At 58.0% G+C, this 21822-nt stretch overlaps 1 protein-coding gene across 4 annotated transcripts; it reads left to right on the top strand.

The window, feature by feature from the left end:
- Positions 1–21: 21 nt before the first annotated feature.
- On the top strand, positions 22–21802 carry TUBGCP6 (tubulin gamma complex component 6). 4 transcript variants are annotated; one of them, XM_081248043.1, is made up of 25 exons: positions 22–1071; positions 1945–2108; positions 5548–5758; positions 11332–11505; positions 12510–12631; positions 13389–13467; positions 13561–13670; positions 13861–13952; positions 14048–14187; positions 15215–15364; positions 15897–15978; positions 16064–16152; positions 16232–16347; positions 17551–17689; positions 18002–18073; positions 18264–19488; positions 19660–19718; positions 19917–20052; positions 20133–20301; positions 20382–20523; positions 20616–20810; positions 20889–21021; positions 21093–21306; positions 21378–21577; positions 21656–21802. In XM_081248043.1, the coding sequence occupies exons 1-25, from the start codon at positions 331–333 to the stop codon at positions 21745–21747; spliced, it is 5046 nt and encodes a 1681-aa protein (XP_081104169.1). In that variant the 5' UTR covers positions 22–330; the 3' UTR covers positions 21748–21802. The 4 variants fall into 4 exon arrangements, with proteins under 4 accessions (XP_081104169.1, XP_081104167.1, XP_081104168.1 ...); XM_081248041.1 differs by having other exon boundaries at positions 19660–20052; XM_081248042.1 differs by having other exon boundaries at positions 19660–20052; positions 20967–21021.
- Positions 21803–21822: the final 20 nt, after the last annotated feature.

Below are 21822 nucleotides of genomic sequence, written 5' to 3' on the forward strand. Positions count from 1 at the left end.
TTTCCCGACCCGTGGGAACGAGGCTCCAGGCCAGAAGTGCCCTTGGTAGGCGGCCTCCAGGCTCCGCCCCCTCAGCGCGTGCCGCCCGCCTCTCGGGTGACGTAGTTCCGGTGCGCTTGCTCCGGCTGTCTAGCTGGTCGCGTGGCGGTGACGCGGTGGCGGGAGCTGGGGTCGCGTGCTGTGCCCGGGGTGAGGGGACCCGGCAGGCGAGCGGGCTCGCGGGCCTGGCCCACGCTCCGTCCTCGGCGGTGCCTCTGTCGGCCGTCCCTTCTCCGGGGCCCCGAGAAGGCGAGCCAGGCCGCGCTCGAGGGCCCGGCATGAGGAGGGGGCATGGCCAGCGTCCCGCAGCTGGTGGACGACCTGTGCGAGGCCCTCCTGCCGGCCGCGAAGGCTCACTGTGGCCAGCGCCGCGGGAGCCGCAAGAAGGCCAAGCAGAGCCTCAAGAGGGTGGCCTACAACGTTCTGTTCACGAGCCTCTTTCAAGATGAGACCCGCAAGCTGCAGCCTGGCCTCCCGAGACTCCCGGTGAAAAACAGGATTCTCATGCTGTCCTTCGACTTGCGAGTGAGCGGCCTGGGCGCCGAGGCCGACCGCCTGGAGGAGTTGGTGGAGGAGCTGGAGGCCGCGCATCGCCGGCCGCTGGCGGAGCTGGGGTCCGTGCTGGACCTGCTGGTGCGGCTGGCGGGCAGCGGGCCCCCGCGAATGCTGCGGCGCCGGCGGGACTTCTTCCTGCACAGCCGGTCCGTCGGGAGAGACGTTCCCTACGGCGGCTACGACTGCGCCGACCTGAGCGGGATGGAGGCGGACGTGCGGTCGCTCATCTCCGGAGAGGAGTATCTGTGTCGGGACTTGGTCCGGAAGACGCTGCAGGTGATGGAGGCGGCGCCGGGCACCGGGCTGCCCGCCGTCGGGCTCTTCTCGTATGGCGACCCCTGCGGGGACAGGTTTGAGAGGGACACCCGCGTCTCGCTCTTCGGAGCCCTGGTGCACAGCCGCACGGCCGACCTGGACGTCCGCCTGGACCTGCCCCCGGTGCCGGACAGCGCAGACCTCTCCGGACTGGCCATCAAGGTAGAGTGTTTGCTTCCTGCCTCCGGCTCCCCGGGCTTGGGAAGGGCCTCGTTTGACCAACTCGGGGCAAAAGGAGGACAGCTGGAGTCCGGAGCACTGGCGGCTGAGCCGTGGGACGGGGCTGCCGGTGCGGACCCCCACCCCACCCCCCTCCCGCGCAGCCCCCGGCCACGTGCCGCTTTCCTCTTGTATTTACTGTTCAGTCACTTCTTTTGCCCTCGAGTTGATGTTTAAATTCAAGTTCATGAAGGTGAAATAAATCCGGTTCCTCCCTGCGTTTCAAGTGTTCAGTAGCCATAGGTGGCAAAAAACATTTGTCCCTGCTGTTCGTGCAGTGTTATACGCTTTTTTCCCGGTAAGGTTGGATTTTTCCGTTATTAAGTAAATTGTCGTTCCCCTTTGCATTTTGCGGCTTTGCTGAAAGGGTGCTCTGTCATCGTTCAGTTATTCCTCACTGTGAGGCATTTAGATTGTTTTCAACCATAATGCTATAGCAAACATCTTGGCGGACGTGAGTTTTTCTGTGTCTATGTGATTTTTTTATGCTGGGTTCCCCAAAATGGAATTTCCAGATCGGAGACATCTTGTGAAAAATGTCATTGTAAGTTATTTTGAGGCTCGTAAGCCTCAACAAGCCTGTGTTGTGTGAAATTGGGAATTGGTAATGAATTAGTTTAATTCCTTAAATGATTCCCTAGGGGTGAAAACATGGTGTACTACTTATGTGCTTGAGAAAAACAGAAGAAACGTTCTGCCGGGTCTTTCCCATAGAGTAAATGGAAGCGTGTGGAAGCGCCCCTGGAACTCTCATCCCACTTGGGTGAAATCTAGACACCACGTCCAGGTGAAATGTCCTTTTCCCTTGGCCTCCAGGTCCCTTCGAGTGTGGATCAGTCGGAAGACGAAGGGTTCCAGTCAGCATCCAATCTGACTCCTGATTCCCAGTCTGAGCCGGGCGTGACTCCAGACATTGACCTGTGGGACGCTGTGCTCACCTATGAAGCCAGCAAGCGGAGGTGCTGGGAGCAAGTTGGATGGTTCGTGAGCTTTGCCTTGAAATGCACAGTGCCCTCCCGCCCCCCGCCCCGCCAGGTGAACCTGGCCTTTACTCAGAGAGCCCAGGTGGTTGGGATTAGGAACTTGGAAGTTTCAGTCAAGCTGTGTGCAAGTTGTCTGTGCTCTAGGGGTTGAGAGAAGTGCAGGGGGGAAGGGCTCTCGGGCCTACGGAGGTTCCCACTGAACCAGTAGCTCCTGCAGATTGCACTTCGCAGTCCGAGTGGTCAGTTGGCAACTGAGTTACATCCTGGCCACGGTGGCTCCCAGTCGGAGGTGTCTGAGGGCGGCCTGGCAGGCTGTGTGGTCAGTGCCAGGCATGGGGTGCTGATGAGGGAAAGTTCTTCACATCTATAACGACTGAGGGTGGTCCTCTGGTGAGAAGTTCGGTCATCGCAGTGTTTCCCTGGTTGGTGCTCTTCCCGTCCACGGCCTCTGCACACAGGACCTCTCAGTCTGTAGTGTGCTGGTGTCTCGCAACCTCCCAGAGTGGGGGTAGAGGACACATTTCCCAAATGTTTGGTCATGGGATACTCTTGTTGCATCTCATCTGCTGGCATTTCTGTGGGATGCCAGTTTGGGAAGCACTGAGTGAAAGAGGTGGGGTTCCCAGGGCGCCGAGTGCCTCCTGATGCAGCCCTGGCTCCTGCAGGGTCTCCCACGGGTGAGCACGTGCCCGGGGATGTTGTGTGGGCCCTGCTCCTGCTGGGGTCGCTTTCCTGGCGTGGTCATCTTCCCCCACGTGGATTCCTCCAGGCAGGGCCAGCTTCCTGCTTCCCCAAGCACCGTCGGTTTTGGTGGTTGTCTTGTCTTTGAGAGGCTTCTCTGCCCTGTGACTTCCTGTTAAGTCTTCACCCTGTCTTATGTGTACAGAGCAAATCTAACCACTCTGCTGTTTGCTAACCCCTCACAGGTCTAAACACTTGCCATCAAGCAGCTACTACTTTCTTTTGTAAATATTTGCTAGTGGTATTTCATTTACCAGTTCCCACTTTTCTAGGCTCAGTTTTGCAGGTCACTGCTCAGGAGACATGGTTGCTCAGCTGGTCAACATCCTCGTCCCTTTTTCTGAATGCGCTTAGTCTCCTCAGTGTCCCCCGAAAGCAGAACTGGCCCCACAGCTCCAGCGTGAGGAGTACCTTGCGGTGTCCCTTCCAGGAGGACGGCAGCCAGTGCGATAGCCTGTGCCCTGCACTCCCGCAGGAGACGCCCGGCCAGCTCGTGGCTGGGCACGGCCTGAGCTCGCTCCCCCAAGGCTCTTCCACTGCCTGCTTCGTCGTAACCTGCTGCCCCAACCCCTGAGGCCTGTCACTCAAGTTCATTTGGAGAATCTCGGGAACTTATTGCAGTTAAATCCCAGCTGCCTGCTAGTTTCCTGCCGGGAGCTCTGATGAATGGGCAGTTGTGGCTCCCTGTCCACCTGCAGCCCCTGGATTGTGAGCTCTGCCCTCTCCTTGAGAACCCTCAGAGGAACCCCGCCCCTGTGCTTCCCCCTGTGAGCCAGCGTCGGTCTCCCTGCTGCCAGGAGTCCTCTGCATCTGTCACCCTTTCTGGGGAAGTGGTTTCGTTGATCTTAAAGACCATGTTCTCTGTGGGGACAAGTGTGAGTTTGTTTTCCTTCACGGACTCTCCTCCCTCAGCTCTGAGCCACCGAAAGGGTCATGTGGCCACAGTGGTTGCAGTTGACCCTGGGAGAGTGGGCAGGAGCCTAGCACTCGAGTGCGCAGTGGGATGGCGCTCGCAGCACATGCATCCCCCCGGGGACGCCCTGGAGGTCCGTTCGGAAGGACTCTGGAGCTCCGAGTCTCCTCCTTTCCTCGAGCTCTTCCTGCCCCAAGGGAGTGTGGACTGGTGTCGTGGCCCAGCTGGGCCCCACCTGCTGATCGGGGCACTCAGGACCGGCCCGCCCGCTTCTCCTGCCCACTCGGGCTGTCCTCCACTCGGCCAACATCACTTTCCAGGGATAGAAATCAGAGGTGTGCCGCCACTCCGCCTGCCACACCTCATGGCCTCCCCATCTGGACTGTGGACCGCCGGCTCCTGCCCTCGCCCTCCCCACACTGAGCCCCAAGCACCTGGCCCCTTTCTCTTCCTGTCTCTGGGCTTTAACACAGGCTGCTCCCTCCGCCAGGGACGCTGCTCCAGGCATGGCCTTGCTCCCGGGGCCTTCCCGACCAGTGTCTCGGGTCCCTCCGGGACCCGTGTCATGGGCGGTGAGTCGTGCCTCCTTGTAGCTTGTGTCTGTGCACCTGCCCCACGAGGACCGGGCTCGTCCTGCTCTGGCCGCTGCTCTCAGACACTTGCTGAGTGAGGGAAGGAGCGCATTATGGTGCAGTGTTCGTTAAAAAACATTTTTGGTTTTAACAAGTTCTGAGATTTTTCCCGGGCTCCTTTTATTAAGAAATTACTTTTTCCAGTGGATTTTAAAAAACAATTCTTTCATACTTTCAGTAGGGGTTGATGGTTTCCAAAGGAATATTTAAGAAGTGATACTGTCTTTTTGGCCTCTTTTGAACAGTGTGACCGGGCTTGGCAGACACTGGTAGTTCCTGAGCTTCCTACAGGACCCCCATAGGCAAAGACCTCAGGGGTGGATGTGTGCCCAGAGCCACCCTCTGTGAGACCCAGCTGGCCTGATTTCTCCTGGAATTTCAGGAGACTTTGCTCTGTACGTTCTTTGTGCTTTTCTGGGGGGAGGGTGATAAAATGCACATAACATAAAATTTATCATCTTAACTCTTTTTAAGTGTACGGTTCAGTGGCATTAAGGACATTCACGTGGTGTGACCATCACCACCATCCGTCTCCAGAACTGTTTCATCCTCCCAAACTGAGACTCGGTCCCCATTACACACTCACTCCCCCTCCCCCTCCCCCAGCCTCTGGCCCCCACCCTTCTCCTTTCTGTCTCTGTGGTTGTGACTACTTTAGGGACCCCACAGGAGCGGGGTCACTCAGTACTTGTTCTCTTGTGACTGGCTTGTATCACAGCGGCACGCCCTCAGGGTTCCTCCATGTTGTAGCATCTGACACGTTGTGTCAGAATTTCCTTTCTTTTTAAGGCTGGATAATAGTTCCCTCGTGTGGACGGATCACGTCCTTGTCCACTCCTCTGGCGATGGTCACGTGCGCTGTTGTTAATGTTCTGCTCCCAGCTTGGGTGTTGTTTCCCACGTAGAGGCCATCGCGAGTGAGTCGTCAGCCGGAGGACCACCATGTGCCCAGAGGCGCTGGGCGGTGTGGGCATTTGCTGCTGCTTCTGGACCCTTTCTGCGCGGCGCCGTCTGAGGGCCTGCCGGACGCTGCTGGAGGGCTGGGGGCCGTGGGGAGTCACACCTGGTCTTAGACGTTTTATACTGTTTAACTGCTCTTGGTCCCTCCTTCTGTTCACGTCCGCTCGCTGCCCTCCTCTGTCCTCCACAGCCCGCCTGGCCACCGAGAGGAGCCCTACCTCACCGAGGCCGGAAGGGCCGCCTTCGACAGGTCCTGCCGGCTCTGCCAAGCGGGGCTGCAGGTGCTGGGCGGGGGCCTCCTGCAGGCCCCGCAGCCCGTCCTGGTGAAGGAGTGCGAGCTGGTGAAGGACGCGCTCAACATCCTGATTGGGGTCGTGTCCGCCACGTTTTCCCTCTGCCAGGTAAGGACACGCGCACACGCGACACACCTGGGCGCTGGGTGGGAGGGGGAGGGCAGCGGCCACAGAGTCCAGGGTGGCGTGTGGTTGGGAAGCCGACTTGGCCGTCTGCCTGGTGATTGTCTTTTCGTTTCAGTTCTAAAAAGTATTAATTCATTAACATCCTTTTAAAAACTGAATAAAGGTAAGATGTTTCTTGCCATCAGTGAAAGAAGAGAAATGTACCCGTTTCCGCGGATCCTCGAGAAGTGTGGGGTGGGGGGCCCTCTGAGCCTTCCCTGTCGCTCTCTCCTGGCCGCGGGGGGCCTGGCTCAGCTGGGAAGTCGCTGCACTTTATCCAACCTTTGCCTCTTGCTGGGCATTTACTGAACAAAAGAGTATGTTTACGAGAATGAAGCCTTTTGTATGTGTGGTTCTGCAACTGCTTCTTTTGTCCTGTGCCCAGTCTCTCTTTGTCTTCAGTGCACTTCCCAGGGCTGTTCTCAGGTGGAGTGTGTGCTAGAAGCACATCCTGGGCTTGGCTCAGACACGCTCCAGCCGACTCCAGGCGGTCCTGGTGCTGGTGTTGGTGCTGGTGCTGGGATGTCCTCTGGGACGCTGTTCCAGACTCTGTGTTCATGGCCTCATCGTGTTCTGTTGTGTGAATGGCCCTTCTCAATGGAGTGGAATCAACCCTCTCCACCCTTTTTAAATTGTGGTAAAACAGACGTAACTTAAAATTTACCATCTTACCCACTATTAAGTGTACTATTCAGTAGCATTAGTTACATTCACAATGTTGTGTAATCATCCCACTGTCTATTTCCAAAACTTTTCATCTTCCCAAACTGAAACTCTGTCCTCATTAAACACTGACTCCCCATTTCCCCCTCCCCCAGCCCATGGCACCCACCTTTCTACTTCCTGTCTCTGATTTTCCTCATATGAATGGAATCATACAGTGTTTGCCCTTTTGTGTCTGACTTATTTCGTTCAGCATAATGTTCTCAGGGTTCATTCATGTTGTAACCAGTGTCAGAATTTCCTTCCTTTTTAAGGCTGAAAAGTATTCCCTGCATATATAGACCACATTTTGCTATCCATTCATCAAGTTGATGGACACTTGTGTGGATTTCACCTTTTGGCTATTGTGAATAGTGCTGTGTGAACATGGGTGCACAAGAATCTGTCTGAGTCCCAGCTTTTAGTTCATTTGGGTATATTCCTAGGAGTGGAATTGCAGTCAGTGCACGGGTCATACAGTAATTTTATGTTTAACTTTCTGAGGAACCAACAGATTATTTTCCGCCACGGCTGCACCCTTCTACACTCCCTCCAGCAGTGTCCTGGGGTTCCAGTTTTTCTGCATCCTTACCAATACTTATCCCCCACCCCTTTTTTGGTAAATAATAGCCATCCCAGTGGGTGTGAAGTGGTATCTCATTGTAGTTTAGATTTGCATTTCTATCATGACTAATGATGCTGAGCTTTTTTTTTTTTAAGATTTTTTTCCCTTTTTGTTTTTAATTAATTAATTCCTGGCTGCGTTGGGTCTTCGTTGCTATGCGCAGGCCTTCTCTGGTTGTGGCGAGCGGGGCTACTCTTCGTTGCGATGCACAGGCTTCTCATCGCGGTGGCTTCTTTTGTTGTGGAGCATGGGCTCTAGGCACATGGGCTTCAGTAGTTGTGGCACACAGACTCAGTAGTTGTGGCACACGGGCTTGTTTGCTCCATGGTATGTGGGATCTTCCTGGACCAGGGCTCCAACACGTGTCCCCTGCATTGGCAGGTGGATTCTTAAGCACTGTGCCACCAGGGAAGTCCCAAGCATTTTTTCATGGGTATATCTTTTTTGAAGAAATGTCTATTCTAGTCCTTTGCCTTTTTTGTTTGTTTCTGGGTTTAGAGAACAGAAATGTAATTTTCCCATAGTTTTGGATGCTGGAGGTACAATATTAAGGTGCTTGCAGAATTAATTTCTCCTGAGGCCTTTTTCCTTGGCTTTCAGACAGCTGCTTTCTTACTGTGTCCTCACATGTCCTTTGCCCATTTTTGAATTGGGCTGTTTAGTTGTAGGAGTTCTTTATACATTCTGGATATTAATCCCTTATCAGATATATGATTTGCAAATATTTTCTCCCATTCTGTAGGTTGTTTTTTCATTCTCTTTGATAGTATCCTTTGAAGTACAAAAGTTTTTAATTTTGATGAAGTTCAGGTTTTTTTTTTTCTTTTGTTGCCTGTACCTTTGGTGTCATATTTGAGAAATCACCAAATTCAAGGCCTCTATGTTTCCTTCCAAGAGTTTATTGTTTTAGCTTTTAAGATTAGATATTTGATCTATTTTGAGTTAATTTTGTATATGGTGCAGGGGGAGGGTCCAACTCAAATCTTTTGCATGTGGATATTCTGTTTACCGTGCACCATTTGTTGAAAAGACTGTTCTTTCCCCATTGTATAGTCTTGGTGGTATCCTTATGCATTAATTGACCATATATGTGAGTGTTTATTTTTGGACTCTGTTCTGTTCCGCTGGTCTTCATGTCTGTCCTAATGTCAGTACTACACTGTTCTGTTTTTTTGGGGTGCTGTGCCGCACAGCTTGTGGGATCTCAGTTCCCTGACCAGGGATCGAACCCGGCCCACGTCAGTGAAAGCGCCAAGTCCTAGCCACTAGGGCAGCAGGGAACTCCCCAAGTTCTACACTGTTTTGATTACTGTAACTTTGTAGGAAGTTTTGACCTTGGGAGGTGTGAGTTCTCCAACTTTTTTTTAAGATTGTTGTGGTTATTCAGGGTCCCTTGCAATACCATTATGAAGTTTAGAATGGTTTTTCCTATTTCTGCTAAAAACACCATTGGGATATTGATAGGGATTGCATTGCATCCATAGATCGATTTGGGTGTATTATTATTATTTTTGGCCACACACACAGCATGTGGGATATAAGTTCCCTGACCAGGGATTGAACCCGTGCCCCCTGCAGTGGAAGTGCTGAGTCTTAACCACTGGACTGCCAGGGAATTCCCTGGGTGTATTATTATCCTAACATTATTAGACATTCCAGTCCATGAACATCGGATGTCTTCACATTTATTTAGGTCTTTAATTTCTTTCAGCAATGTTTTCTAGTTTTCACTATAACCAGTCTTTTGCCTTCTCAGTTAAATTTATCTCTTAAGTATTTTATTCTTATATTACACTAGTAAATGGAATTGTTTTCTTAGTTTCCTTTATTTGGATTGTTCGTTGCAAGTGTATAGAAATACAACTGATCTTTGTTTGTTGATTTCATATCCTGGAACTTTGCTGAATTCGTTTATAGCTCTAACAGGTGTTTTGTAGATTCTTTAGCATTTTCTGTATGTAAGATGATGTCATCTGCAGACAGATAATTTTCTTCTTCCTTTCCAATTTGGATACTAAAATGTCTCCTTGCCTAATTGCTCTGGCTGGGACTTCCAGTATTCTGTTGAACAGAAGTGGTGAAACAGGCATCCTTGCCTTGTTCCTTATCCTTGGGGGAAAGCTTTCAGTCTCTCACCACTGAGTGTCATGTGAGCTGTGGGTTTTTGACACGTGGCCTTTATCCTGTTGAGAAAGTTCCATTCTTTTCCTAGTTTATTGAGTGGTTTTTTTTTTTTTTTTTCTTTTTGCGGTATGCGGGCCTCTCACTGTTGTGGCCTCTCCCATTGCGGAGCACAGGCTCCGGATGCGCAGGCCCAGCGGCCATGGCTCACGGGCCCAGCTGCTCCGCGGCATATGGGATCCTCCCTGACCGGGGCACGAACCCGTATCCCCTGCATCGGCAGGCGGACTCTCAACCACTGCGCCACCAGGGAGGCCCTATTGAGTGTTTTTATCATGAAAAAGTATTGAGTTTTGTCAGTTGTTTTTTTTTGCATCAGCTGAGATGATCATATATGATTTTTTCCTTCGTTCTATTAGTGTGGTGTATTACATTGATTTTTTAAAAATAAATTTATTCATTTATTTTTGGCTACCTTGGGTCTTCATTGCTGCGTGTGGGCTTTCTCTAGCTGTGGAAAGCCAGGGGCTACTCTTCATTGCGGTGCACGTGCTTCTCATTGCAGTGGCTTCTCTTGCTGTGGAGCATGGGCTCTAGGCGCGCGGGCTTCAGTAGTTGTGGCACGCGGGCTCAGTAGTTGTGGCTCGCGGGCTCTAGAGTGCAGGCTCTGTAGTTACGGCGCATGGGCTTAGTTGCTCTGTGGCATGTGGGATCTTCCCGGACCAGGGATCAAACCTGTGTCCCCTGCGTTGGCAGGGGGATTCTTAACCACTGCGCCACCAGGGAAGTCCCTACATTGATTTTTGTTATGTTGAACTACCCTTGCATTCCTGAGATAAAACCCACGTGGTCATGGTGTATAATCCTTTAACATGCTGATAGATTCAGTTTGTTAAGATTTTATCAAGGATTTTTGCATCTGTGTTCATAAGGGATGTTGACCTGTAGTCTTTTCCTTGTAATGTCTTTATCTTGCTTTGGCATCAGGGCAATACTGGCCTCTTAGAATTAGGAAGTGTTCCCTCCTCTTTAATTTTTGGAAGAGTTTAAGAATAACTGGTGGTAGTTCTTTAATTGTTTGGTAGGATTTACCAGTGAAGCCATATGGTGTTAGACTTTTCACTTTTGGGTTTTTGTTGATTTTATTTTCTTTAAATTGTAAAATTCACACGACATTAACATTTATCACCTTAACTTGTTGGAAGGTGTTGTGCTGGTCCCAGCCTATTTTTTTTCAATTAATTAATTAATTAATTAATTAATTAATTTAAGGCTGCGTTGGGTCTTCGTTGCTGCGTGCAGGCTTCCTCTAGTTGTGGCGATCGGGGGCTACTCTTTGTTGTGGTGCGTGGGCTTCTTATAGTGGTGGCTTATCTCGTTGCGGAGCACGGTATTTGTGGTGTGCAGGCTCAGTAGCTCCACGGCATGTGAGATCTTCCCGGACCAGAGCTCGAATCGTGTCCCCTGCACTGGCAGGCTGATTCTTAACCACTGCGCCACCAGGGAAGCCCCTCTATTCCCTTTTTTACTGTTTCTCTTCTTCTGTTAGCTTTGGGTTTCATTTGCCCTTTTTCCACTTCATTAAGGTATACAGTGTGGATATTTATTTGAGACCTTTCTTTTTAATGCAGGTACCTGCAGCTGTACGTTTTCCTGTTCACACTGCTTTCACTGCATCCCACAAGTTTGCTTGCAGTCAGCCCTCTCTTAGGTTGTTTCCGTGCTCTGCAGTTGTAAACCATATTGTGGGGAACATGCCATGGCAGATATTTGTGTGCCTTTTCCATTATTTCCTTGGGACAGGTGCCTGGGAGTTGAATTGCCAGATCTAACGGCAAGCACTTTCTTACAGCCTCAGCCCCAAGCAGGTGTTTGTGTGCACTCCTCAGGTAGCTTGGAAGGCCTTCTGCCCCCTGCACCCTTTCCTGTGTGTGTATCTGGGTCGGGGCACCTGGTCTTGGGGGTGCTGCGGGCAGTGCTGTGGTTGGGTGCACAGGTGGAATGGGATGCAGCACCACGTTGGGCTCTGGGTGCCCGGCCCCAGTGACCTCCCCTTTGTCCTGTCCAGCCAGCTCAGGCCTTCACGGTGAAGCAGGGTGTCCATGTCTCAGGAGCATCCCCTGAGAGCGTCAGCAGCCTCCTCTCGGAGGTGGCCGAGTGCGGGACCCACTACGCACGCCTGAGCCACTTCTCTCTGCAGCCTGTGCTGGACTCCTCGTGCAGTGAGGGCCTCGTGTTCCAGGTACGGCCCCGCCTCGTGCTGCTGCAGGTGTGCCTGAGAGCTGTCCACAGCTCCTGCACCAGGGCCTCTGAGCACAAACGGTGTTCTCCTCGGTGATGTCCAAAATCCGTCAGTTACCCTTCAGGAATGGGGTGGCCGGCGATTATGTCTTACCTGGCCCGTCACTTCACTGAAAACTTGGGGCAGACACGTTGGGGCCACGAGAGAGCGCGAGGCAGGTGTGGCCAGTGCTGGGGGCCCCGGGGGCAGGCCAGGCGGTGTGGGGTGGGCCCATGCTGCCTGTTCCCCACTGGGTCCCTGGCGTGGAGCTGAACCGGGTCCTCTTGAAAGCCTTGTTTTTGGCCCATTCGCTGGCCACAGCCCCCAGGACAGCGGGGGCAGCTGTGTGGGAGGGGCATCCAGACTGAGAGAAGGGTGCGGGCACCGCAGCGGGGTTGCTGGGGTGACGTGACGAGGCTCAGGTTCTAGGATGGGTCCCAGTGGGGCTGGGAGGGCAGAAGGAAATCAAGACAGGACTGCTGTGCCAGCTCTCTGGGGTGTGAGGGCGGGACGGCTCTCTCCTTGCTGGTGGGTGCCTGACGTTTGTTCTGGAGTGTTCCACGCAGACCTCCTGGAACGGCGTGAGCTGAGCTGGGGACATACTTCTGTGGTGCTGCCCAGGACACGTGTGTCCTCGAGACCCCAGTGATCTGGGCAGCCAGAGACCCTCTGAGGGCTGGCGTCTGTGCACAGAGCCCAGCTGCTTGGGATCCGCAGGGTCCGATTTCCCAGTGCAGCTGGCCCTGGCTGCGGGGACAGGATTTGCAGTGGCCTCGGGCTTCCGGCCAGGCTCGGTGTCTGCACGTGACCCACAGATGCCCGTTCCTTGGAACACGGGGCCCCAGGGTTGGGGGTGGAAGCCCTGCCTTTTGCCTGCACCGGCTCGTCCTCTGGTTCTGAGCTTGGTGGCAGTGCCCCAAGTGCCTGGCCGTCCTCCTCCAAGCCCCCTGCCCCCTGCCCCGCAGGCCTTCACCAGCGGCCTGAGGAGGTACCTGCAGTACTACCGGGCCTGTGTGCTCTCCACCCCGCCCACCCTGAGCCTCCTCGCCATTGCCTTTCTCTTCAAGAAACTGGGCCGGCAGCTTAGGTGAGCCTCAGCATGGCAGCCTGGTAGCTGGGCAGGTGTGGGGCTTGCTGGGTGGTGGGCGGCCATGAAAACAGCCCTCCTGGTGGGCATCTGGACAGCCCCTTGACCCAGGTGAGTTCACGAGGTACTGGGCGCTGTCTGTTGGCAGCCCACCATGCGGGCCCTGCCCAGGATCGGGGGCTCCTGCCTGACAGGCACACAGGGTGCCTACAGACAGACCTGGCCCCTGGCACCCAGGAGCCAGTTAGTAAACGCCAGGCCGAGGCCTGCTGGCAGGTGCCACCTGGAGAAGGCAAGGTGGGGGGCTGGGGCGGGCTGAGGGTATCAGTGGGAGAGGAGTTCTTGCAGGCAGAGGGGCAGGAGTGTGGAGGTCCCGGGGCTGGAGATGGGAGCCTGGGGGCGTCTGGAGGGCGCTGTCGGGGGCTGCGCTGCCATGTGGAGCACGGCCTGAAGCAGGGTGTTGGGGGCGAGGGCCCCGAGGGGGACTTGGCAGCCATCCAGGGCAGAGGAAGTGGCAGCCTGGGGGAGGCTGGAGAGTGGCAGGTTTGGGGAAGGGTTGTGGACTCAGGGGAATTCAGTCTTGGCCAGACCTGGGGAGGAGGTGGAGATGCGTGGGGTGCCCTGGGAGGGGCCCGGCAGGAGGCTCACACCTGAGGTCCTTGAGGTGCAGGTGGTTTTAAAGCCAGACCATCTGGACAGGCAGAGGAGGGCCTGGGACGTGTTCTGCTCACCTGCTCTCACTGGCCTGTGTGTCCAGGTACCTGGCTGAGCTCTGCGGTGTCGGCACTGGACTCCTGGGCGCTGGGGGTGGAGCGCCTGGGGCTGCGTTCCCCACTGTGAGTCTGGGTTCCTGCCGGGTGTGGGGGACGGGCAGGGCTCCCCGCCTGCTGTCTGCCGTGTGCGCTGAGCCCTCCCCTTGCCGCCTCCAGGGGGTGAAGCTGCTCTCCTACCTCTACCAGGAGGCCCTGGATAACTGCAGCAACGAGCACTACCCGGTCCTGCTGTCTCTGCTGAAGACCAGCTGCGAGCCCTACACGCGGTGGGGGCCACGCTCAGCCCTAACACGTTCGAGCTCGTCCTCGCGTCAGGGCGCCTGCTCAGCGCAGGGATCAGAGACCGGGGTGGCGCGGGGAGGGCAGGATGGGGGGTTCGGACTGTGGGCACAGGGGCGCAGCTCTCTACCCCCATGAGTGCCACCCACCTCACCACTGGCCCACCCACCCTGGCAGGTTCATCCACGACTGGGTGTACAGTGGGGTCTTCAGAGACGTTTACGGCGAGTTCATGATCCAGGTGAACCATGAGTACTTGGGCTTCAGAGGTAGGTGGTGGCCGGCTGCCGGCTGGGACCCCACACCCTCAGGTGGGTCAGGGCTGTGGTTGGACGCAGACCCGGCTGTCCTGTCCCACACGTAGATAAGTTTTACTGGACCCACGGCTATGTGCTCATTTCCAAAGAGGTGGAGGACTGCGTCCCCGTGTTCCTGAGGCACATTGCCCACGACGTGTATGTCTGCGGGAAGACCATCAACCTGCTGAAGCTCTGCTGCCCCCGGGTGAGGAGGGGCCGGCACGCGCCACCCGCAGTGTGCTGCCTGCTCGTCGTCTGCCAGCCCCCGGCCCCCTGCGGCCTGGCCATCTGTCCTTAGCTCTGGGTCAGCTGTGTTGGAGCAGGGGTCGTGGTGACCTCTCCCTCAGTTTCTCTTGAGAGTTTCACGAGCTCAACTTCGGTTGAGTTTCTGGACACTCGTTCAAAGACGGGAGGAGAGCTGAGAGCGTTTCAGAGGCCAGGGGGGCAGTGGGCTCCTCCCTGCCCTCCTCCGCATTGGAAACTGCCCCGGCAGGACAGGGATGGGCCGCGTCGCCAGGAAGGTGGACCCAGGGAGTCGTGTGTAGGGGTCACAGGGCTTGGCTGTGCTCCGTGCGGCTGAGGCTCTGTGAAAGATGGCCAGGTGGCAGTGGTGGGGTGTGGACCGGCAGCCTCTGCCTGGAGGTGGTGTCTGATGTCTGAGCAGGCTGGCCAGGTGTGTGGACCTGGGGGTTCCTGGCAGTGGAACCGCCGGGTGCAGGCTGGATCAGGGGGCAGCAGCCGGCTGAGTGCAGGGCTGAGATCAGACTGGAGCGGCCAGGACAGGCTCAGGGCTGGGTGGAAGCGGCCCATGCAGGGGAGGAGACCCATATCGGTGAGCCCCCAGGAGCAGCCTAGAGGTCGGCTGCGGGGAGGTGGGGCTCTGGGGAGGGCGCGACGACATGGTGGGCTTGGCCCTGGGGAGAGGGCGTGGCGGCTGGGGCAGTCCTGTCTGAGCTGATCTTAGGAAGTGCGTGTGGGTGTGTCCGGCTCTGGGCAGCTTCTTCTGAAGTGTTGTTTGTGGGAGCCAGACCTGGCTTCTGCCACAGGGCAGCCTTGTCCTGGGCAGAAACCCACCCAGCCTGTGACGTCCTGGAGCCGCGGAGGATGTCAGCGAGGGGTGCAGTGTCTCTGAGGAAGCAGGCTGTCCGCGTGGGTCGCCAGAAACAGGGAGGCAGAGAGGGGTGTGGGTCTGAGTGCCTGTGGGCTCATGGCAGGTCCCCCCTCCTCGGCAGCATTACCTCTGCTGCTCCGATGTCCCGGTCCCTCGCATCTCGGTGATATTCTCCCTCGAGGAGCTGAAGGACATCGAGAAGGACTGTGCCATCTACGTGGGCCGGATGGAGAGGGTGGCGCGCCACAGCTCCATCAGCAAGGAGGAGAAGGTGAGCGAGGGGGGCACCTTGGGCCACAGGCCTTTCCTTGCACCTCCCCCTCTCTCCTCCCAGAGTGGGCTGGACAGTGGGCTCCCCTCCTGCTCAGGAGGGGCAGGTGTACTGGGGCCCAAGCTTTGCGCCTCCTGTGGACTGGGGAGGGGTTTGATGGAAAGTCCTTCCTGGCCTGGCACCTGGTGGGCAGCAGGGAGATGTGGGTTGGGCAGACCCCAGAGAGCAAGTGGCGGGGGATGAGCGTTGGAGGTGCAGAGGAGGCCGTATACCCTGCTGGGGCGGCCTGGCCTAGCCCTCTGTCCCTGCAGGGAAGCCCGTCACCTTCAGGGTAGGCATACAGGCCTGGGATCTTGGCCCCAGATTGCTCTGGGAGAGTGTGTCGATTGCCTGGGAACCAGCCTCACCACTGTGTGGGGTGGGCACTGTGCCCCCAGAGCCCACCCAGGGTCTGAGCGGACCTCTCTCCCAGGCCATCCCAGGGGCATGGGAGGGAGGATTAGATGCATCAATCACTGGTGGTCTTTTTCAGGAATTACGAATGGAAATTGCAAAACAAGAATTAATTGTCCAGGCCCGGGAAGCGGCGTCCAGGGTCCTGAGCGCGCTCAGTGGTGCGTGTGGCTCGGGTCCCCCCTCTGTGTCGGGGGGCTGCCTTCTGGGGCTCCTCATAACGCACCATTTACTCTCTTGTCGCAGATCGGCAGCTGTCTGAGCGGATGGCCTTGGATGCCCAGAAGCGAGAGCAGTTTCAGAGGCTGAAGGAGCAGTTTCTGAAGGACCGGGAGGTGGGTGGGGTTGGCCCGGGGGTGGCACAGGCTTGGGGAGGCGGCCTCACCAACGGGGCCGCCGGGGGGTATTGTGCAGCGTCGCCAGGCGGCCAGGCAGGAGGAGCTGGATGATGACTTCAGCTACGCCCGCGAGCTCCGGGACCGGCAGAGGAGGCTGAAGGCCCTGGAGGAGCAGCTGGAGAGGAAGGCCAGGTAGGCGGCCGCGGGCGCAGTGGCCACTCCGGGTCGGCCTCCCTGGGACGAGGGCACCGCAGGAACACCGTGGCTCGTTTGATCTTTGTGATGGGCCTTTACCTTTTATTTTGAAACCTTTCAGGTGTACGTTCAGGCCGGAAGAGTAGTGGTCTGAACTCAGAATGTCTTCTTGCGGTCGGTTTGTGTGGGTTGGGATTCAGGATCGGGCCACACACTGTGTTCCTGTCGCCTCTCTGTCTCTTTGTTTCTTTTAAGTAAAACAGCTCCTGTTTTTCTAATTCTTAAACCTATTAGCAGCTTGACAGACAGGAATTTCTCCAGCACAGTATCTGAGAGTCTGTCTCTTGCTGTGCCATCAGCTTGTCCCACCCTCCCCTGCATTTCCCATAAGCTGGCAGCAGAGCTGGCATCTTGAAGGGGGGGCCCTTTGTGGGAGGGCTGTCCCTTCCTACTCATCGTCTCGGGGTCTCAGTTGTCCTGACCTTGGGAACGGTTTATGGAGCTGTGACGGAGCCAGCAAGTGATGAGTGCATGTATGCCTGTGCACGTGCATCCGTGCTGTCTTGTGTGTACATACGTGTGTGTGTGTGCATGTGAGTAGACGTTATTCACCTGTTTACACGAGGAGGAAACTAGGTGTAGAGGCTGTGTCACTGGCCTGTGGCAACCGAATTAAAAATGGCCGGTCCAGGTTTGAAACCAGTTTCCTGATGGCGAGAGGATCAAAATCGTTGGGTGTTAACATGCCAGGCCAGCTTTGAATTAAGCAAATAAAATGTTTACACTGCACCCTGTATACCCTTTTGCATTAATAATCAGTTCTCTGGGGTTTGCACCAGCAGAACGGGAAGTTACCTTTTATGCAGCTGAGGAAGCGAGGCCTTACCTCCTAGAGGGCCTGGGCAGCCCCTGGCCCCTCGCCAGTCCCTCTGCTTCAGGTTGTGTAGGGGCTCATTCTGGTGTTTACTCAGCAGAGTGAATTCACTGGGCCTGCCTGCTGGGGGCTCCTAGTCTGGGGGCCAGAAAGACCTGCCCAGTGAGGCCCCTGTAGGTGTTGCGGGACCAGCTGCCTGCCCGGGGAAGGCACTGGGCATGTGGACTGCCCATCAGGGGCCTCTGCCACGGAGAGCATCCAGCCCACAGGGCACTGGCTGGACAGTGGGGTGACCATGGTGATCGGTCCTCTCTCGGTGGCTACAGGCAGGCACTGGTGGATCATTACAGCAAGTTGTCTGCAGAGGCAGCTCGCCGGGAGCAAAAGGCGCTGTGGAAGGTCCAGAGGCACAGATTGGCTGGCGCTCGGCTTCGTTTTCTCTTAGAAGATCAGAAACGCATTCAGGTAGCGCTGCCGTTCACACGGGAGCTCTTCCCCGGCCCCCCGGGGACTCAGAAGCCCCTGAGGTCGCACGCAGACCTTCCTGTGTGCCCACTGGAGGAGGATGAGTAAGGCTCTCCTCACGTGTTCAGAGGGGTCGTGACTGGGAGAGGCCGTGCTGCCCTCAGACGACACAGGTGGTGCTGGGCGCCAGCCGGGCTGCGAGCCAAGTGCCGCGTGAGCCCCGCCGCGTCGCGGTGCCGACAGTTGCGGGTGGTGGGGCTGTGGCTTCCACCCCCACGGCTGCGGCCACACATCCTGCTGGTTGCATTTCAGGAGCTGCTGGAAGACATGGCGGAGGGGAAGCCCCTGGAGCCGCTGGCCATCCTCCCAGGTGCCCGCTCCCAGGTGAGTGCCCGCTCCCGGGCGAGGGGCCAGGGCAGGATCCAGGGCACATAGGATGGGGCTCGGAGTTGGCTGCCCCGTGCCTGGCCTGTGTCCCCACTGCCCCCCTATCGTGGGTTTTGGTGCTGGGTACAGAACTGAACTCGGGGGACAGAGCCAGATAGGGAGGGACCAACGTGCACTTGTGTTTCAGGCGTCCTTTCTGGGCCCCGAGCACCCAGGTGGAGGCGGCAACTGTGATCCTGGGCACGAGGGGCGGCACGAGGCTGTCCGGGACAGCCCCGACGGGCAGAGCATGCTGACGCCGAAGCCCCTCGAGCCTCCAGCAGCTGGGGCCTGCGGCTCAGGGCCAGGAACGGGCCTGTCAGAGCAGGCGGAGGGGCCGGAGCCGTTCTCTGTGGGCCTCAGCATCCGAGACTTCCTGCCCACGGCCCAGGGGGCTGAGCAGCCTGTGCTCACCAGTGCGGCCCCCATCCTGGACGAGGCGCTGCAGACCATTGGCTCGGACCTGCCTCCCCTGGCTCCGTCTGCAGCAGTGGACACAGGGCCCTCCGGGCCACAGGAGTACGATTTCAGAACCATCCTGAGGCCATCTGTGGCCGCCCCAGCTTCCCCAGGGGCCCTCCAGACTGCAGGAGGCAGCTTGGGCAGTGAGGGGCAGCGGCTGCGGGAGGACACTCACGTGCAGCTGGACACGAGTGTCCCTGATGGGCGGGTGGCTCTGCCTTACGCGCACCCCCTTCAGCACCCCTCCCGCCAGGAGGAGAGCAGCCAGGCCACGGGGCAGCTATGTGGGCAAGTGGCAGCAGAGCCTGGTGTTCCCACAGAGGGTTATGCTTCTGGAATGGCTCCCTCCCAGCCACGGTGGAACGTCCACGGACATGTGTCTGATGCCAGCATCAGGGTGGGGGAGAACGTGTGGGATGTGGCCCCCTCCCGGCCACGGTGGAACGTCCACGGACACGTGTCTGATGCCAGCATCAGGGTGGGGGAGAATGTGTGGGATGTGGCCCCCTCCCGGCCACGGTGGAACGTCCACGGGCACGTGTCTGATGCCAGCATCAGGGTGGGGGAGAACGTATGGGATGTGGTCCCCTCCCGGCCACGGGGGAACGTCCACGGGCACGTGTCTCAGTCCAGTGTGATGCTGGGGGTGGTCTCAGGGGAAGCCGAGCCCAATGTGCCCGGGCCCCCCTGGGCGCCCCCTGACCATGGGTCCCAGTCAGGCCTCAGCTTGGGAGCCCAGAGCCCTGCCCAGGAACATGAGCCACGGCTGCCTGCAGAGACGGCCTTAGGCGGCTCCGGCGCACAAGTGGCTCGACCTGGCTCTGGCCGTGGGGAGAAGACTGGCCTGCAGGCCTTGCTGTCTGCGGAGGCTGCACCCACTGCTCTGGAAGACAGTATCCCTGAGGAGCCAGGTCAGTGGGGCCCCCAGGGCTGTCCTGTGATGGGGGGCGTCCGTGAGCCCGGGGTGGGGGGCGGTGGGGAGGGCGGGTGAGAAGCTGGCTGCCCCGGGGACTTGGTGGGGTGCTGCCCTGCGGCAGGTGCTGGGCCCTGACGCCCCCTCCCACCCCATTTGTTCCGCTCAGGCCCGGGGGTGAGTGGGGACTCTCAGGACCTCTCTCCAAGTGGCCCTCCGAGCTCACAGGTCAGGGCAGACGTGGTGAGGGGAGTCGGGGGAGCGTGTGCTGCTGGTGGGCCCCCTGCCCCCACCCCCACCTGGCCTGTCGCGGGCAGCGAGGGCTCTGTCCCGGGACTGGTCAGCACGTGGGGGATTCCCCCCGCCCGGTCCGTCCTCTTTCACACGAGGGGAACGGGCGGGTTCCTTGAGGCTGGGTTGTCTCAGGAGGGCGTGGACACCCGGAGCAGCCCAGGCCCCGGCGAGGAGGCGGCCCAGCGCTGGGACAGGGAGCAGGCCTACTTGGCGGGCCTGGCGGGGCAGTACTGCCTGGAGCAGTACCCGGACAGCTACGAGGCCATGTGTGAGTGGGCTGGCCGTGGCGGGAGGGAGCCTGGCCGGTGTGTCCCTGGTGCGGGACCGTGGTCTGTGTCACCCCTGCAGCAGAGCCTCCCGTTGCCCGCCTCCTACACCACGGGCTTCCCCGAGCTTTTGGCCTCCCCGAGGATGCCGGGGCCCAGTCAGATGCAGACGCGAGTGCTGTGCAGCTGAGCGAGCTGCTGCCGCTGCCCGTGCTCATGAAGCACTCCATCACGGCCCCGCTGGCTGCCCAGTGAGTGCCCGCCCCGCCCGGCCCTCCCCACCCGGCCCTCCCTGCCTTGCCGGCCAGTGACGCCAGGCCCCTCCCGCCAGCGTCTCCCTGGTGAACAAGGCCGCGGTCGACTACTTCTTCGTGGAGCTGCACCTCGGGGCGCACTTCGAGGCGCTGCGGCACTTCCTGCTGATGGAGGACGGGGAGTTTGCGCAGTCCCTCAGCGACCTGCTCTTTGAGAAGGTGACCCCGTGTGGGGCGGGCACAGGTGGGGCTGCGGGAGGGGGTCCAGAGGCCTCGGGACACCTTGGGACACCCGTGCCCTGCCGCTGCAGCTCGGGGCGGGACAGACGCCTGGGGAGCTCCTGAGCCCGCTGGTGCTCAACTCCGTGCTGAGCAAGGCCCTGCAGTACAGCCTGCACGGCGACACCCCGCACGCCGCCAACCTCTCCTTTGCCCTCAAGTTCCTGCCTGAGACGTTTGCCCCCAATGCCCCGGACGTGCTGAGCTGCCTGGAGCTCAGGTACAAGGTGAGTACGGCCCCCTTGTGCAGATGGGTGGGGGATGGTCCCGGGACGCAGGGCGTGCTAAGTCGGCTTCCCTGGCAGGTTGACTGGCCCCTCAACATCGTGGTCACTGAGGGCTGCTTGAGCAGGTACAGCGGCATTTTCTCCTTCCTGTTGCAGCTGAAGCTCATGATGTGGACACTTAAGGATGTCTGCTTCCACCTCAAGCGCACAGGTGAGCCTGGCGGGGCCCTGGTGTCCCCTCAGCCCGTGGCCGTACCTCAACACCCTCCCCCTCCCCCGCAGCACGGGTGAGCCACGCAGCCGGCTCGGTACAGTTCCGCCAGCTGCAGCTGTTCAAACACGAGATGCAGCACTTTGTGAAGGTCATCCAGGGCTACATCGCCAACCAGATCCTGCATGTCACCTGGTGCGAGTTCCAGGCCAGGCTGGCCTCGGTGGGCGACCTAGAGGAGATCCAGCGTGCCCATGCCGAGTACCTGCACAAGGCTGTCTTCAGGTGAGGTGCGGGGCCGGGGCCGCGTCCCCCGTGTCGGGCGCGCTCACCGCAGCCCTCGCCTTGCTCCCCAGGGGCCTGCTGACGGAGAAGGCGGCGCCTGTCATGAACATCATCCACAGCATCTTCAGCCTGGTCCTCAAGTTCCGCAGCCAGCTCATCTCCCAGCCCTGGGGCCCGGCCAGCGGCCCCCGCGGCCCCGAGCACCCCAACTTCGCCCTCCTGCAGCAGTCCTACAGCACCTTCAAGTACTACTCCCACTTCCTTTTCAAAGGTGACCCCTCCCCTGGGGCCGGGCAGGGACAGGTGGGGTGGGGGCGGGGCTGAGCTGCTCACTGACCCCTCCCTCCAGTGGTGAGCAAGCTGGTGAACCGAGGCTACCAGCCCCACCTGGAGGACTTCCTGCTGCGCATCAACTTCAACAGTTACTACCAGGACGCCTGAGGCCTGTGTGGCCCTGGCGGGTGCCTGGGCTGGAATAAAGGTGCTGCCCGCCCTACTCATGCCTCTCTCTACCGG

The sequence above is a fragment of the Mesoplodon bidens genome, assembly GCF_964165515.1.
Source record: "Mesoplodon bidens genome assembly, chromosome: 11".
NCBI classification, from domain to species: Eukaryota; Metazoa; Chordata; class Mammalia; order Artiodactyla; family Ziphiidae; genus Mesoplodon; species Mesoplodon bidens.